Source organism: Cyprinus carpio, chromosome A18, assembly GCF_018340385.1.
Source record: "Cyprinus carpio isolate SPL01 chromosome A18, ASM1834038v1, whole genome shotgun sequence".
Lineage (NCBI taxonomy): Eukaryota > Metazoa > Chordata > Actinopteri > Cypriniformes > Cyprinidae > Cyprinus > Cyprinus carpio.
The window spans coordinates 15632057-15649467 of NC_056589.1; the positions used below are offsets into that span (position 1 = coordinate 15632057).

General features: G+C 38.0%; 3 protein-coding genes across 8 annotated transcripts in view; 2 read left to right on the plus strand and 1 right to left on the minus strand.

Moving 5' to 3' along the window:
* Positions 1–4707, plus strand: part of LOC109110606 (signal-induced proliferation-associated 1-like protein 3) — a 74475-nt gene extending 69768 nt beyond the window's left edge. For both annotated transcript variants that reach the window (XM_042775132.1, XM_042775133.1), the window contains 2 exons: positions 211–292; positions 1772–4707. In XM_042775132.1, coding sequence (XP_042631066.1) covers positions 211–292; positions 1772–1918 — 229 coding nt within the window. In that variant the 3' untranslated portion in view covers positions 1919–4707. The remainder of the gene's footprint in view (positions 1–210; positions 293–1771) is intronic.
* Positions 4708–8305: 3598 nt separating this feature from the next.
* Positions 8306–13678, plus strand: LOC109110167 (glutaminyl-peptide cyclotransferase-like). Of its 4 annotated transcripts, none has more exons than XM_042775135.1 (8): positions 8306–8700; positions 8801–9162; positions 10585–10731; positions 11298–11615; positions 11782–11943; positions 12104–12203; positions 12290–12406; positions 12871–13678. In XM_042775135.1, exons 2-8 carry the CDS (start codon positions 8953–8955, stop codon positions 13014–13016), a joined length of 1200 nt encoding a protein of 399 aa, XP_042631069.1. In that variant the 5' UTR covers positions 8306–8700; positions 8801–8952; the 3' UTR covers positions 13017–13678. The 4 variants fall into 4 exon arrangements, with proteins under 4 accessions (XP_042631069.1, XP_042631070.1, XP_018978749.1 ...); XM_042775136.1 differs by having other exon boundaries at positions 8873–9162; XM_019123204.2 differs by having other exon boundaries at positions 8306–9162.
* LOC109110749 (homeobox protein SIX2-like) lies at positions 13675–16779 on the minus strand. Of its 2 annotated transcripts, XM_042775137.1 has the most exons (4): positions 15775–16779; positions 15327–15490; positions 14445–14604; positions 13675–13905 (listed from the first exon to the last, which is right to left on the minus strand). In XM_042775137.1, exons 1-3 carry the CDS (start codon positions 16165–16167, stop codon positions 14466–14468), a joined length of 696 nt encoding a protein of 231 aa, XP_042631071.1. In that variant the 5' UTR covers positions 16168–16779; the 3' UTR covers positions 13675–13905; positions 14445–14465. The 2 variants fall into 2 exon arrangements, with proteins under 2 accessions (XP_042631071.1, XP_018979261.1); XM_019123716.2 differs by lacking the exon at positions 13675–13905 and having other exon boundaries at positions 14173–14601.
* Positions 16780–17411: the final 632 nt, after the last annotated feature.

The window sequence follows — 17411 nt, forward strand, 5'->3', positions numbered from 1 at the left end:
TGCAAGTACTAAATGGAACACTTGAATGTTTGGAAAAAAAAATTGTAAGACTCAAAAGAATGTGCAAATGATACATTCCGTCATCTGTCCCGAGCGTCTTTCACGCTGAAATATTTGCTGGAATTTCCCGCATTACAAGCACGGAAACTGCGGGAATCAGTAGAATTATGAATATCATTTATATTTGTTTTTAATTTGTGCCTATTGCAGTGAAGAGGTTCCCAATGACCTGTCTGGGCGTCTGTATCATCTGGAAGTCATGCTGAAACAGCTGAACAGTGATCTGGAAAAAGTGAGTTACATTGAATGAACCTGACCAGTGCAGGACGGGTATTTTGAGTCATTTTGTTGCCGAGTATACAAACACATAAAGTAGTCGGTTACATGAAAATGTTAATTTAAGTTTAAATTAAGTTATTTAAAGTTGAAATATGATGCAATTGTCAAATTCATTTGAATCTGATAAAGTTACCAAGTTTCTTGTATCACTTTGTGTTTTCTTTCCACCATAAAAGCGAGTCCTCGTCCAGTGGGGTGTGTGAACAAGCATATCAATAGAGCGCTGCAGGGATGATGTTTTTTTGTAGGCCAACCCAGTAGCTGACATCACACTGGTTCCCTCAACAAAAAACCAATAGCATTTTTCCATTGGCTTTTGCGTCATTGCAGGAAAAAAAAACAACAACTGTGTGATAAATAAAGGTTTATGATTCCTTCACAAATGAACATAACTTTTATTAATTTTGAAGCCTAAATAAAAAGTCAAAGTTAGGCTATAAACATGGTCACATGACTTCAACACCACCACCATTGAGATTCTGACAATTGTTTCAGGGGCTGTTTACACGACAACAGCGTTTTGGGGACTGAAAACACATATTTATGAAAAGGGGTTTCAAGGGCAAGTTTTTGAAAATGCCACCGTTGTCGTTTCCGTGTTAAACACCCAATACAGGAATCTTTGAAAACGGTGACGTCATGCGCGTGCGTAGGACATGTTAGGTATGTAGACATGCGTAGTACGTGTCGATTTTAAAGGCAAGCACGAAAGAAACATACACAACAATGGTGGAGAACATGGTACTGTTGTTGCTGCTCAAGAGTTTGTTAATGCTTCTTCAGCAAAGTGTGAATTTACTTCACCAATATTACAACCAACGGCGGAGACGCATCATATACATCATATAATCGTCACTTCCCTACAGGTGCTGTCTACTAACAAGGTGACAGAGGCGCCAACTACTGGCCTGGCATATGTAATACAGTGTTTATGGCCGTTTTCGCGGATGTGTGTAAACGCGAATCGGTTTGAAAAAGTTGTTGTGTATACGTGAAACTTTTTAAAAACGCAAGGGAAAAACTTTTCATTTTTTGACTACACCGTTGTCGTGTAAACATAGCCTCAGCCTTTATTTAAAAATCGACACATTGGAAAGTTTGAGTTGCGATTTCTGGTGCAGGTGGGGCATTATTGGTGTACTTTATGTTGTGGAATAAATGTGAAAATATCTCCTGCAGCACTTATAATGGCACACTTGGATTTCACACATATCCACTGTGGCATCCAATTCACTTTTAAAAGCGAGATTTAAGTGAAGAATTCAGTAGAAATACACATCTACAACATGCAAATAAAATCCATTTGTGAAGTCTAAATATTGATTTTATAGTGGGTTAGTTGGTGCAGAACAAGTACTTGACTAGCTGAGGACATATATGTAATTATGCTTCTCTCTTCCCTCATCTGTTCCTTCCTGTCCCACCCTCTTAGGAGAAACAAGACAAGGCAGTGTTGTTAGCAGAGATGGCTAATCTAAGGCAGAACAACCAGCGTCTACAGGAGGAATCGCACTCAGCCAGTGAACAGCTCCGCAAGTTTAGCAAAATCTTATCCTCTACCATGCCCGAAAGGAAATGACTGTTCCCTTTCATTTGAGAGAAGATGAGAGGAGATCTTCACGTACCTGCACTTTGCCGAATATGGCACGTTAAATGCCAACAGCTAATGTAATTCACAGTCTCTTATCATCCAGTACATCCACTGTCCCGCTCGCCCTCATCTAGACAGGTGTGCCAGCTCATCCTCACCACACACCGTACTGTCAGCTTATGAAAGTGTGACAGAGGGAAACCGAAAGAGGTTATGTGGGTCTGCCTGATGACTTGAGACTTTAAAGCTTTAACTTAAAGCCGGTACAGAAGTACAAATTTCTATTTTTAAACCAACAAACACAAGCGCGATTTCCTACCTTGAAACGAGCGATCTCCTCATCTGATCGAACTACTTTCGGAACTATTTTCTCGTAGATTTATTTTTGTACTCGACGAGTCGACACTAAGCTTGAGAGACGCTAAACGTCAGAGAGGCCTATATACTGCACAGTCAGCTCAACAGCCAAAACGAAAAAAGCAACAGAAAATCGAATCTTGAGCCACGTGAGAGATCCTACCTTTTCCAACACGTTGCGAGAAATCACGGTACTGTAATTGTGAGAAAAAAGTACAGTGCCCTGGGGATGACTTTCATGATAACATGTCACTGTAAAGTATAATTCTACATCGCATAATCATGTGCAGGTATATTAAACGCTATTGTATTCATATTTATAGTGGCAGTTGTTCAAACCATCCTCATCTCAGCTGATTTATCATCCAACTGACTTCTATAGGGATCATAGTGACTGAAACTCTGCAATAATGGCTCTGTAGATCTTCACTTCTCCAGAGATGGAGAACCACCACCACTTTCAAACCAGTGATAGCAACCACTACTAAAACTGTGATGTTACACCCAAGTCTTTGATCCTTTGTTTCCTCTGTGCATGGACATCGGTCAGTCTTTAAGTGACAGTGCCATGTGACAGGAAATGCCACTTGCTCTCTTATGTATGGTTTTGGCATAGCACTGTGTGTAAACTTGGGCTGTTCTGTCAGATTTCGACACTGTATATGTATATGTATATGCAAAGCCGTCACTTAAGAAACCCTGGTCAGCGGTGTTCCATACAGACTCTATTTTTCTATTTGTATTTAGTTCAGGTTTATCAGGTGAAACGACTGTTGGCAATAGATGGCTGTTTTCAACTTCTAGAAAGATCATCGTGTTTACATACTAAGACGATCTGCAGAGTACTCGGTTTTGCGCTCTTGAAAATCTTCAAGAGTAAGTGGAATAACAGTCAGGCCGGATCGAATGTGGTCTGTCATGTACCCCATGTTACTCTGTACATGTCTGCCTTAAAGTGGTCAGCTGTGACCAGTGATGTGACTCATATCAGCTCTCTCCATCCCTTTAACCTGATGTGACTGGAAAAAATCTCTCCTCCTCTCTCAGGACCCGTAAGCTGCCCTCTCAATGACCTGACCTATTTATTCACATGAAAGCAGAAGCACTGCAACAGTCGGTTGACTTAACTGTATTAGTCATCATAGCTATAAGTGAAAATATAATGTGTCTGCTTTGCTCAGATTCACAAAAACAACTATATACATGCCTATTACAGTAACTAGCATTGTTTATTTATGGGGTGAGAGATACAAGTAAGACCTGACATCATTCATTGCAGTTGTTTAGTAGTGTAATTGTACATATAGTGATTTTATACAGCTTTGAACTGCTGATAGCAAGCATAACATGTTCTCCCCACAACAAATTATGAGGAAAAAGGAATATTCCATCTGAAAATGTCATTTATTCCCCCTCATGTTGTTCCAATCCTGTATGACTTTATTGCTTCTATGGAACATAAAAGAAACTATTTTGAAGAACGTTGGCAACTAAACAGTTTTGGTTCCCATTGATTTGTTTTGTATTCTTTTAATTTCCACAGAAGAAGAAAGCAAGTCATACAGGTTTGGCTCAGCATGAGTAAATGGGAATAAAAGTCTGTATACATGTTGGAAGCTTTTATTTATACATCATCACTTTGGGCTTGCAAAGTCAAATGGTCATATTATGATAAGCTGATTTGCCCCACTGTTTTTATCAGATTCTCATCTCATTGCTGTGACTACAAGAACTTCACCCGCTGTGTGATTTTCTGTCAGTGAAGTGGGAGGTTTTTGCAGACTCTTGGTGTCTCACTCAGTTCTGGGTTACTGGGTGTCATATCTACACCATGGATTGTTTTATGATTTCTGTTTGTTTGATAGCTGGGTGGAGGTGTTTTTATTGTGTTTTAGTTCTTTTTAATTTTTAAAAGGTAAATATGAGTAATATACTTGTGAAAACATTTATGTGCATCTGTGTTGCGCATTCTTAAATCATGGCGAATTATAAAGTCCAGCTGTAATATTTGAAGGTTTATTTTTTATGTGTAATATTTTGACTATTTATTTAGATTTTGATTTTTTTTCTTGTTCTCTTTTTATACAGAAAGTCAAATTCAAGGTGAAAATTACAAGACCACAGAGTTGGTAACATTTTTGAGGGTACTGAGTTTTTAGTTTGTCCTTTATATTTTGTTTGATTCATGATCTTTTGTACAAAGCTGATTTTATCCATTATTGTAATACATCTTTTGTCTCTGTTTCCATTAGCTTCATGCATGAAACAGTGGCTCTAATGTCTCGATTAACTATTGATAACTGATCAATCTTTCAGTTTCTTTTGGGGATGTTGTATCAATGAGTGTACATTTAATATGTGTAAATTATGTTTTCATTATTTTATAAAAAAAATATATTAAATATTTCATAATGATAACATTCTTGACCATTATTTTATTTGACTAATATTTTATGCTACACTGGAAGAGCAAAGGTTTACAAATGCCAGCTTGTTAGTAATATACACATTCTATTGTTGTTAAGCCCATAAATTCTTGACGAGGTCATATTAAGAGGAATACAAGTCTAAAAAGTTCATTTATTGAAACTAAGCTGCAAAAAAAAGGATAGTTCACTCTAAAATGAAAATTCTGTCACCCTGTTCTGTTCAATTCTGTTTATATATATGTATATAGAGAACAACAGCAGGCCTCCAGCTGCAACAAAAGATTCTCGGGTTGAGTAATTATTTGCTCCCTCTGCTGGTCATAAACGCGTATAGCACGACGAAGAAGGCATCCCTAATTTAAAGGGATACTCCACCTCAAAATGAAAATGTTGTCATTAATCACTTACCCCCATGTCGTTCCAAACCTGTAAAAGCTTTGTTCGTCTTCGGAACACAATTTAAGATATTATGGATGAAAACTGGGAGGCTTGTGACTGTCCCACTGACTGCCAAATAAATTGCACTGTCACGGTCCAGAAAAGTTGAAAGACATCGTCATAATGGTCCCTCTGCCATCAGTGGTTCAACCTGAATTTTATGAAGCGACCAGAATATTTTTCTGTATGTGAAGAAAACAAAAATAACGACTTTATTCAACAATTTGTCTCCTCTGTGTCTCTCCGCATCACTGTAGCGCCATTTTGGAGAATATCCACTGGACGCAAACTGCATTCGCTATTCTGTGTCAGGCGCAACACAAGGATATGTTTTCTACGTGTATTTACGCTTTGATTTGAATGAAAACAGTGCATCGTTGCAGCGCGGCTGACACAGAAGAACGTACACTGCTTGTGTGAATATCTCCGGTGCTCCACATGGAGATCTGTCTGTGATTACATGAAGAAACAGATGAAACTGAGACAAAATAAATCCAGAAGAACTGTGGTCGTATCTCCAAGACGCTTGAAGAAACCTTCCTGCAAAGCAAAAGTATTTTCCATGGCCATATCTAATAATTTATTTGCAACACTGCTTTTATTTTATGTTTCAGTCAAGTTTGAGCTTGCAATACTGTTTTTCCCTTTGTGCTTCACGTTCAGGGCCGTGCACAAACCTTTTGAGGGGCATGTGCTGAAACTGAAGAAAGGGCAACCCCCCCACACCCAAATTAAATGACACAAAATAATAGTCTCAAAAGCTTTAGATTTATTTCCTATTAATAACAATCATAATAATAATATAGATAATATAAATATACAGGGTGTTTAGGGGTTCTTTAAACCTAATTACAACAGAAATCTTCTGTGAGCCATGTGCTTGAAGATGTTTATGACTTCACTGTGATCCACTGGGATGTCCCTCTACACATAAAGTTCAATAAAAATATGTTTGAAGAATTACTATTTTTTTTAGCTATTCTATCTAATTTGTATTATTTGGTTAACATGTTTATGTGTGTCATTGAGAAGAGGGGAAGGTAAAGCAATGAGTCAAGTATTTTTGCATATTTTGAGATATAATTTAAATAATTATGTCTAACACAATTCCGGTCAAAATAGGAGATTATAATAAACTATAGCCATGCCGTTACTATAGCATATCCAACCATGTATCTGCATACCTGATAAAACTTGATAAAAAAAACCCAGCTAACTAGCTAATATGTGCATATTAACAGTATAAACATGAATTAACCACGCAACCATATAATATTATTAAATGTTAACAAATTAACCCTTGTGCTGCATTATATATTTTACGCCGTTGAGTGCATTAATGACCAAAAATGGTCACATATTAAACATTGCCTAAAATATTATATATTATTATTATTTTCCACTTTTACCGAGTTAAATCTTTTAACCAGCATCAGTCCTCATAATAACTACCAAATATTTATTTAATTTTTAAGATTTTACCCCTTTAAATTCCAGTTTGGGTGACGATACCATCAATTTGTATAAGGGGAAAAAACACAAAAATGTAATTATTTTCCATATACTAAATGCAAAGTGAAAACCTTGGCTTTGGATTATCACAGTCTTGAATATGTCAAAGATTAGCCTACACCACTGACACACACACACACACGGAGAGAGAGAGAAAGAGAGAGTGAGTAGACAGAAAGGGTAAAATATGACCTTCAGGATATTGTGATTTGTCACTCGCCTAAACAGCATGTATTATATTTAGGCCCTACACACACACACACACGTTTGTCAACGCAGACACACATTGCTCTCAGACATCCACACATACTCAGAAACATCATTTTAGATCATTGAGCCATTAAAATGCTTCATAACACATTCAGTAGTGCCCCTAGTGGAAACCAGGAAAATAACATGCATTTCCACCCATAGGGAATACCTATGTAGTGACCTCATCTGGTGGAATACACTATATAATGCAAATATAATGCTTTTGCTTCAAAATGAAAGGATGTTTCAACATAAATCATGATTCATGTATTAATGACGGCCCCGGCTTTAAACAACGTTTTAATGGGTTTCAATGGGCCATTTTTTGTCATTATGGTGCTGAGTGTTACTATTTGACCTACACAGTTTGTTATACATATTTTGCAAAATGGGATAATTTTTTTTTACATTTATCCAAAAAGTCACAATTTTGCCAAATTACATACCATTTGCATTAAAACAGCCAAAATGATCAAAGAAATTAAACTGCAAATAACCAAAAATATCCCTAATGCAGCACAAGGGTTAAGTATATTAGCAATCATAAATCAAAGAAGACTTTTCTTAGAAATATATTTTACCTAGGTGATAAGGATCATCAAATCCAGTTTCAGGGTTTTTGTTTTATTTGATCATAGTTCAGTGTTTAAATCAAGACAGCAGAAGTAAATACACGTGCACTGTATTCATACTGGTTCACTGTGTCACACACACCACATCACACCCCTCACACAGCTTCCGGTCTGAGTTCACTGTGTCACAGCCTCGAAACCACACGACACCCTCAGAGGGGCTGCTTCTAGGGGGCACACTTTTAAAATTAATCTTAACCTACTTTCAGTATTATTCATTCATTCATTCATTCATTCATTCATTCATTCATTCATTTTTTTTCACCATGTCATGTATCACTGCAATCTCTAGAATTAAGTCATAACATTTTCAACTCGAATTGTAGTGTGATAATAATATAAGCAACAGCGGACACTTGGATAGTTTATTTCTCACTACGTGAACATGACTGAACATAAATATACCTGTAGCCTTTCTCTCTCTCTCTTTTTTTAAAGCTCTGAAGAATAGCGTTTTGTGAAGCACGCGGTCTCTGCATGCGTTCTCGCTTTCGAGTAATTTCCTCTTGACATTAAGCCATTCTTGAAAAGGATTTTATTTTGCTGTGAAATATTCCCTGATTTTTTTTTCAAGTAAATATAACAGTTAGCTATGATATAAGCATTTAAGAATAATAATATAAGAATAATAATTTTAAGAATAAGATTTTGTTTGTTTGTTTGTTTGTTTTATTGTTCAACCTGTGTTCAGTGAATGCAGCAAGCAAACAGCAAAAGGCGCCTGTCCCTTTAAGATGACATGCTTCCACATTCAGTCTGACATCACCATGGCGGAAGCGCAGTCAAAAGAGGCTGCTGCAGACGGTACACCCCCATTACAAGCCTTAATAAAAGAAGAAATTAGAAAAGGACGCTCCGCTTTTGTTAGTTCGCCATGCACTCGTGTTCTGCACATCTAGCGACGCCAGATGCGTCAACAGTGACGGGAGAGTAACGTTACTGATCTCGGCGGCGACTGACTTTCTAGGGTAGAGTGGCTGAAGTCCAGCTCCAGTGTTGACAAGAGTTCATTCAGTGCTCGCATGATTAATAGACACGGCTTTGTGGCTGCAGACGGAAGGGCGCAAACTTTGTTCGCGCATTTGTTTTGCTCTTGGAAGTTGCAGAGCTATTAAAGACGTTCCTGTTGGTATTTAAATTCTTTAACAAGGTAAAAACGCTTTGTTTAATGTGAAATGTGACATTTTGAACGGGAAAAGTAATGTTAGTAGAGTAAAAGTCTCTGGTTATTAAATCAGTATTTTATACAGTACGGTGATATTAGCGATAGCGGACAAAGCTGGCCGTTTAAAGTACTGACGTGTCCTTTGGCGCGCGGTCAGTGCCAAATCTGGAGGCACACGCCTATCGCGGTTCCCCCCAGCTTCTTTAACCGGGAGTCAGCCGTCAACGCCACGTCAGAATGTCAAGAGCCGGCCGAAGATCCAAAGCTTTGCACGGCAATAACGGGCACGCGCTGGCAGGATGCGACCCCCTGAGAGTGGCGCGCGTGCGCGTGCTGCTGCTGTGTCTCTGCGGCGCGCTCTCGCTGGCCATGATTCTGGCGCTGTATCTGTCTGCAGAGCCCTCCAGCAGCCTACAGCATCATGCTGCACATCTCATCAGGGACAGGGTGAGCTGATATTAAGATCATGCATTTCCACGACATCTTACGACGAGTTATAGAACAATTCTGTCTTACTGAAAGCCTTGTTTGACCAAAAGATAACAATTCTGTCATTATTTTGATATGTAATTCCATCCTTGTGAATGACTTTCTAGCAAGGTTATTATCGTTAACTGAAACTATTAATTTATTTTTTCATGTATAACATATATTTACAAAGTTTTTCAAAAAACACATAATTCCCCACAACTTACCCCAGACAGGTTAAATAAATAAATAAATAAAATAAAATAAAAAATAAATAGAATAAATCCTTAACTTCACACATCTAAAGCATCTTATCATTTTTAACAAAGTCCAAAAACACCTCCCAGATAGTTTCTTTCTTATAATAAGTTTTTCAAGAGCCAGACATGTTCAGTTTTTCAGCCATAGTCCAATGGAAGGGCAATTGGTATTTTTCCAGCAAAGGGCAATAGAACGTCTTGCTTGTAATAGACACAAATCCACCAACTTTCTTTCTTTAGTGGACAAAGAGCAATCATCTTCATACATACTCAATACACATAATACAGGACTTAGAGGAAGTAAATTGAGAAACAGATTGAGTCACCCCAACCCATTTTTTAATTGAAATTAAGCTTAAAGAAAGAAAGAAAAACTTAAACTAAATGAAAATTAGATAAGTTGCTGTGGCAACTTACTGAAATAACTTTAAATTGAAGCTCTGAAATTATTAACTGGAATTAAAATGTAAATAATAAATTAAAGCTAAATAGTAATTTAAGAAAAGTACATTAAAAGATACTAGAATTAAACTAAAATTAAATATAATGGAAAATGCAAAAATAAAAAAAAAAAATAACTTTAAAAATTATTACATTAAAAGATAAAACTTAGAATTAATAAATTAAATAAAATTAAATAAATATAATGGAAAATGCAAAAATAAAAATGAATTCAAAGTATTCATATAAATAATACTAAAGTAACACTGCTTCTCTTCCATGGAGGACAAAGGTAGATGTTAGGCAGAATGTTTACAAATGTGCACAGACTGTTATGCTCCAAAAAAGAAACACCAAAGCCTTGACTTCAAAATTAAGGGCAGTTGTGGCCTAATGGTTAAGTCACGTCACATCACGTAAATTGTGCACTGCATTTGCACACAAGTATGGACTACTTTTATTGTGTTTATTTTTGTCAGTATGTGGCCCTTCACAGCCCAGTGTGCTTAGTTCCAAACTGCTCTAACACACCTACTTTGAAGTTTCTAGTAATCCTAAAGACCTTGATTAGCTGGTTCAGGTTTGTTTAGCTAGGGTTGGACATAAATTCTGCAGGAAGGGGGCCTGTCAGGACACCCTTTTTTAGATGAGATAAATATGATCATATACTCACCTCTTCCTTTCTGCGTTCTTTCTGCAGAATGCTCATAAGCCAAATAAACACTCTGTGGCACAAATAAAGAAGTTTGCAGCACAGGTGGACGGGCATCGGCTCTGGGAGACTCACCTGCGGCCCCTGCTAATCGAACGAGTGCCCGGGACTGCAGGCAGTCAGACCGTACGGCAGGTAATGCCTCACCCTGAACATTACAATAAGTAGTTCACCCAAAAATTTAAAGTTGCTAAAAAAAATGTACTCGGCTGCAGGCCGTACAAGATGTAGATACGTTTGTTTCTTCATCTAAACAGATTTGGTGAAATTCACCATTACATCACTTGGTCACCGATGGATCCTCTGCAGTGAATGGGTGCCGCCAGAATGAGAGTCCAAACAGCTGATGAAAACATGAAAGAAATCCACAAGTAATCAACACGACTCCAGTCAATTAATTAACATCTTGTGAAGCGACAAGCTGCATTTGTAAGAAGTTAAATCCATCAAGATGGTTTTTTTAAGCATCAAATATGGAGTCATCTATTCATTATAATGCTTTCTCCAGCGAAAAAATTCTGACGGCACCCATTCACTGCAGAGCATCCATTGATGAGCAAGTGATGTAATTAAAAAAAAAAAAAAAAAACTTATCTTGGATGGCTCTCAGGGTGAGTAAAGTTTCAGCAGATTTTCAATTTTGAGTGAACTATTCCTTTAAGCATCTTTTTCTGATAAACATGCATTAAAGGTCAATAAAGTTCTCTCACTTCTTCCAACTACAGCATATCTTGTCCCAGCTGGGTTCACTGTCAGCAGGATGGACGCTGGAAGAGAATTCCTTCGTTTCATCCACCCCGAAGGGTAAAGTGACCTTCACCAATGTGCTAGCAGTTCTGGACCCCACGGCTCCTCGCAGGCTGCTTCTAGCATGCCACCATGACTCAAAGATCTTACCCGCAGACCCTAAAAACCCCAAGCGGGTGTTTGTGGGTGCCAGTGATTCAGCCATACCCTGTGCTATGATCTTGGAGCTGGCCACTGCTCTGGACACACAGCTTAAAGCTCTAAAACTGCAGGTAAATCACAATCATGAGGAAAAGGGTGAAGACATAGCCTATTTAACAAGAATCAGCTGCATCATCAAAGTGCTTCAACACCATCATTATTCATATACAAAAGACTGCTTTTACTTGACATAATTACCAGATTACCGGCTTCCTCTCTGTCCGTCTTTCTCTCCAGAGGTCTGCTGTTACATTGCAGTTGGTGTTTTTTGATGGAGAGGAGGCATTTGAGGAATGGACAGAAACAGACTCTCTCTACGGTTCTCGTCATCTGGCTGAACTTATGGCCCGTACTCCCCACCCTTCTGGATCCACCACAACCACTCTTCTCCAGGCAGTGGTGAGGTTGTGTGGACTTAGATCTGTGTGTTTTTTTCATATATTTTGCTGTGTGGTGAATGGTTATGGATTTATTAGATTTTAATTGTATTCTTTGTTATATTTTTAATGACATGTGAATACCCTGTTATTTTAATGTTGAAACACTATATTCCTTCCAGGATCTGTTAGTTCTGCTGGACCTGCTTGGTGGGCCAGAACCATTGATTGTCAATCACTTTGATAACACAGCCAGATGGTTCGACCGGCTGATCACTGCAGGTATAAGTTCAAAACAACCCAGATTGTGTTGCAGCCTAAAAATGCATGACGTTTACAGTCAGTATCCCTGTCTGTTTCTCTTTCAGAGAAGAGACTCCACAAACAGGGTTTGTTGACATCTCACCTATCAGAACAGAGTTACTTCAGGAAAGATTTTTATCTTGGTCCCGTGCAGGATGATCACATTCCATTTTTAAACAGAGGTCAGTAAACCGTCAGACAACATATGCTACTATACAATATACAAGGATGCATTCAGTTGATCAAAAGTGACATTTATAGGCTCACAAAAGATTTCTATTTCATCAAAATGCTTTTCTTTTTGACTTTTTATTCATCAGAGAATCCTGAAAAAAAATAGCATTGATAATCAGCATATTAGAATTATTTCTGAAAGATCATGTGACACTGAAGACAGGAATAATGATGCTGAAAATTCATCTTTGCCATCACAGCTATAAATTACAATTTAAAATACATTCAAATTAAAAAAAAAAATTATAACATTATAAAACATAAATCTTTCCGACCCCAATCTTTTGAATGGTAGTGCAACCTACTTAAAATACAAGTGATGCACATATCACGGTTGTGTTTACTTTTGTTGTGCAAACAACATAAAGCCAATGGCTCCAACAAGTTTGTATTGTTTCTACTTCTGAACCAGGTGTACCTGTGCTTCACTTGATCCCCACACCATTTCCTGTGTTCTGGCACACACTGGATGATGCGGAGGAGAGGATGCACAGGCCCACAGTGGAAAACCTAACTAGAATCCTGGCCATCTTCGTGGCTGAGTACCTGAGCCTCTAAACATGCTATAACGACCATCCTACAGCAGACGATCACAGCACATGGCCATGTGTTCAGTGCAGTTGAATGTGTGATGTAGGAGCTGATGATAATAATAATAATAACAGAGCCATAGATCAGAATAACCAAAGAAACACACAGCATAATGATGTGTTTATTTGGAATGTGAATGGTACATGCTGAAGATATTCATATATTTTTCTGCTGAAAAGAGCCATATGTCATAATAGGACAAACGTTATGGCAGCTGTATGAGCCCTAATGTCATGCTTATTAAAGAGACTGTTAATTTTGTGGTAAAACTTCAAATTTGACTTTGAAGTGGAACTCAGAGGGATTTTTGTTTAATGATTACATTCATTTAGTTCATTATTCATCATTTGCACAGTATGTGCTGATGAACTGCATTTTAAATGCCGTTGCATTCAACCTGTGTTCTGGAAAGGTAGTGGTGGTGCACTTTACAAGAAGGTCAGTATGCAAGACACTGAGAGACAATTGTTTTAAGAATCTGTGAGTAGCATTTCATGTGACCTGAGAGAGATCGGTTTTAATTTTTAATTTTTTTTTACATTCCTCAGTCATTGAGCTGTTACCATTATGAACCAAAAGACCATGTCAAGGGTCTAATGGATATTCATAATAAACTTAAGGAAACTGGATTTGAGTGTCTTTAATTTTGTTGAAGTATAGAACACTAAGATTGATCCTGTGTTGAGCTACAGCAAATTAAAGTCTGCTTCTGTATTGATATGTTACTCTTTGGAGCTGCACTATATATATATATATACATTTTTTTTTTTTTTCTTCTTTAAAAGTCATGGTGAAATGGAAGTAGAGGTCTGTCTTTTGTACTGTATTGTGATGCACGTCCAAGTGAAACGGATTACTGAAAAAGGAAAAAAAAAAAGTAGTTTAAATCAACTGTAATAAAGATGGGGTTTATGAGAACAAAATTATTGGAAGAGTTCGGCGCACACCAGATGGAGATGATGGACATTTTGATTAAAAATGATGTCAATTTCTTACAAAATGAAACATGCATAAATAAATTGTTCAAAATAACATGCATTTAGAAAACAGGTAGGGTGAATTTTAATTTCATGCAAAATCAAAAAAAAAAGAAACACCATAAAAATAAACAATCTGACTCATTAATAGCAATGGAAGAAGATGCAGCAGCATTATAAGCAGTCACAAATTATGAAAAAATGGAAGATACTTTGGCATTTTCAATTCAAACTATAGTTCCACATGTGGAATATACTTGCTTTACTGAAATACAGTATGCACTGAAGCACAGACGTTAGGGTGCTCTACAAACTTCACAAACATTACAAAAAAAGAAAAAAAGCCTCAATGGTATTTGCTGCCAGCTGAACTGATGCTCTGTTTTGTGTTTAACAGAGTTCAAGATTTGCCTTTGACCTGTATTCCACTGCATCCGTTTCAGTAGTGTGCTGGTCCCAGGTGGTGTAGAGGGGGCGGGTGGGCAGAGAGCTGCTGGGAGCAGGAGAATAGTGTGCTGGGACTCGCCGGCGGTGAGAGTTCCTCATCAGAGCTCAGGAACGCTCCTGCTGACGTTCTGCTGGAACACGGGAATAACTCGGATCTAAATTCTGAAATATGCCATACTGGGATCAAACATGAAAATTATTGAAGTTAGAGATTCTGAATTCTTTTGGTTTGTGTCATCCATCAGAGGGCAGCATGGAGCCAATGAAAGAAGACAATAGAATGCAACTGCTTTTCTTTCTGACAGGCTCTTTAACCATCTAAAGCAGTGATTTGCTTCCATTTGGATAAGGATTTTTAATAATATTTTTTGTACTCAAAATTCTAGTAAATTATTTTAGAGTTTGGCATAGAAATATGTATATTCATTTTAATGAAATGCCCATGAAGCTATAAGATTTTACTTTTCCAGGCCTAGAAAAAAAAAAGAAAAAAGGTTATCCAAGGGGATCAGTTAAAATAAGTATATTAATTTTTAGTGAATTAATATAATTTAATGCTTGTTTTGTCTTATTTTATGTCATTTTAAGTCATCCTGAAGCCCCCTGGTTGAGAACCACATATCTAAAGCTAAACATTTCATAGGGCTTAAAAAAGTAAGAGTAAATACAGATTATTAGAGTATGTTTTACAAGAAAATTCTGTATCAGTCTACTTCAAAATGTCACATTTGATTCAGTGTTACTTGCCGTTTCTTAGTAGTGAAATTTACTAGCAGTTGTTTCTGAGTGAAAATTGTTCATTGTGTTCCAGCAGGGATCTAATATGTTGTTCCCCTGATGCAGTGTCTCTTACCCCTGACGGCTGGCCGCAGCTCTGTCCCGCTGTCGACGGTTCTTGAACCAGTTGCTGACTTGTGTAGCAGTGAGTCCAGTGGCTGCAGCCAAATCTCGTTTCTCTCGCGGCGAGGGGTACGGCTCTCTGCAGTACCTCTCTCGCAATACACTGCGAGACTTTTCCTGCGAGCACAGGATGCAACCGAAAACTCTTGAAATCTCTTCCAAAAGATTATTTTGAGACTTAAAGGAACAGTTCACCCAAAAATTAAAATGAAAAATGAAACATAAGAAAGCTACTCATACAGGTTTGGAACGCCATGAGGGTGAGTAAATGATGACAGAATTTTCATTTTTGGGTGAACTATCCCTTTAACACACAATCAGATAAATCAGTGCTCACTGATCCATTTACATCAAGGACTTCGTGTTTTTAAAACTAAATGTACTACAACATATTTAAACACCTTGAAGCAGTAGCTGGTCTCCTCTCCATCCCAGATGGTACGAGGAAGAGGGAACTTGCGGCGGATGCGGTACTTCCCCACGGCCCCAAGAGGGTGGCCCCTCTGCAATTCAGCCTCCTTGTAGTGAGCCCGGAGCCAGAGCTGCTGGAGGAGAGGGTGACTGCACGGGGAGAACACGTTCCTCTCTAACAAGGCGTAGAGCTCAGCAAAACGACAGTGGTGGAAGGCAACCGCAGCCCGCGCTTTCAGCACATTCTCTTGACTGTGGGCCATTCCCAGATACACATTGGAAGGTAAGGAGCATAAGAACGAGGACAAGCGATCCATGCTTCCACTCTGAAGAAGAACCTCACAAACACACGCCACCTGTTCTGGGGAGAAGCCCACCGCCATGATCGGAACAAGGATGGTATAAGGTCCCACAAGGGATGACAAGGAACTGGTCTGCAAAACAAGTTGTAAATCGTCCAGCCACGTTTACTAAAAGTCCATTCAAGGATCCAGAGGACAACTGAGATCTGTTTCAAAGCCAGTAGCTGAATCCACACGACAGCAAGCTTCACAAGAATACCGAAACCTGCAGAAGTGTGCAAAACTAAAGTAATGTAGAAACGCTCAAGTAAAGGGGATCTCACAATAGCCTTTTTGTTCTCCAGTGACGTGCTAGCCAATAAGTACAGCCGATGAGTGTATCAGCTTTTTTGTTTTAGCAGGTTTTACCTACTCCAGCCACAAAGACCCGCCCAGACAACTTGGTACATGCAGGTAATCGGAGAGCATGGGGGTTAAAAAAAACAGACAGGCACCAACACAGACGTACACAAACCTTTCAGGCTAAGTGTTGTTTGTATTTGTATCAATTACCTGGGGAAGAGGTCAGGTGCACAAAGGAGCTTATTTAAATATGAAGGCAATGTTATTTCCTAATCAAATCATGGTGCAGGATTTGTTAGACAATTTGGTTAGAGATGGCATTGCAGAAATATACGTATATAGCATATAAGGTTGTAAAGATGTGGAAGAGAACCACAGATGGTTTGCTTCTGGCTGAAAAAAGATTTTTTTTTTTGTTGTACAAAGACAAAGGCATGCCAGTCGATGCTTCACAAAACATGTAAATACCTTTAGATTAATTTCAAACAAAAAGCATTTAGATGGCATTATATATGTTTATTACATATCACAAAGTGGAATATAAAAAATAAAATAACTATAAGATACAAAACAAGCCTCTATAAAAAGAGACGTTTACAATAATGACAAAAACTCCCTTTACTAAATGAAATGATTTGGGGGGGGGGGGGGCGGGGCTCTTTGGTTTGATCAGCTGCATAATTTTTCAGTTTGTACATGAAAGTGAAGCGAAAGTATTAAAAAGTGAACAGAACAAGTATAACTCTACTGACTAAAATACATGTGCATTAACAGTCATCATTACATTCTGGAGTAGGCTATTATCAATACTCAGGGAGACACACACACACACACACACACACACACACACACACATTCCCTTACTTTCCAAAAAAAAAGTTAAAACATTGTCCAGGTGCTTGAAAGAAGAAGAACAACAAAAAAACCTTTGGCGAGTCATTGCAACAAGTCCTACGTAACATAAATGTGTAAAATACAAACAC

Excerpts from the sequence above, each read along its gene's own strand:
- LOC109110167 (XM_019123204.2), top strand. The coding sequence starts at position 8,953 with ATGTCAAGAGCCGGCCGAAGATCCAAAGCTTTGCACGGCAATAACGGG. Across the intron at positions 12,204-12,289 it reads CGACCGGCTGATCACTGCAG|AGAAGAGACTCCACAAACAG; the intron begins GTATAAGTTCAA and ends TTTCTCTTTCAG. Across the intron at positions 12,407-12,870 it reads CATTCCATTTTTAAACAGAG|GTGTACCTGTGCTTCACTTG; the intron begins GTCAGTAAACCG and ends CTTCTGAACCAG.
- LOC109110749 (XM_042775137.1), bottom strand. The coding sequence starts at position 16,167 with ATGGCGGTGGGCTTCTCCCCAGAACAGGTGGCGTGTGTTTGTGAGGTT. Across the intron at positions 15,491-15,774 it reads AGACCAGCTACTGCTTCAAG|GAAAAGTCTCGCAGTGTATT; the intron begins GTGTTTAAATAT and ends CTGTGCTCGCAG. Across the intron at positions 14,605-15,326 it reads GCTGCGGCCAGCCGTCAGGG|CAGAACGTCAGCAGGAGCGT; the intron begins GTAAGAGACACT and ends CCCGTGTTCCAG.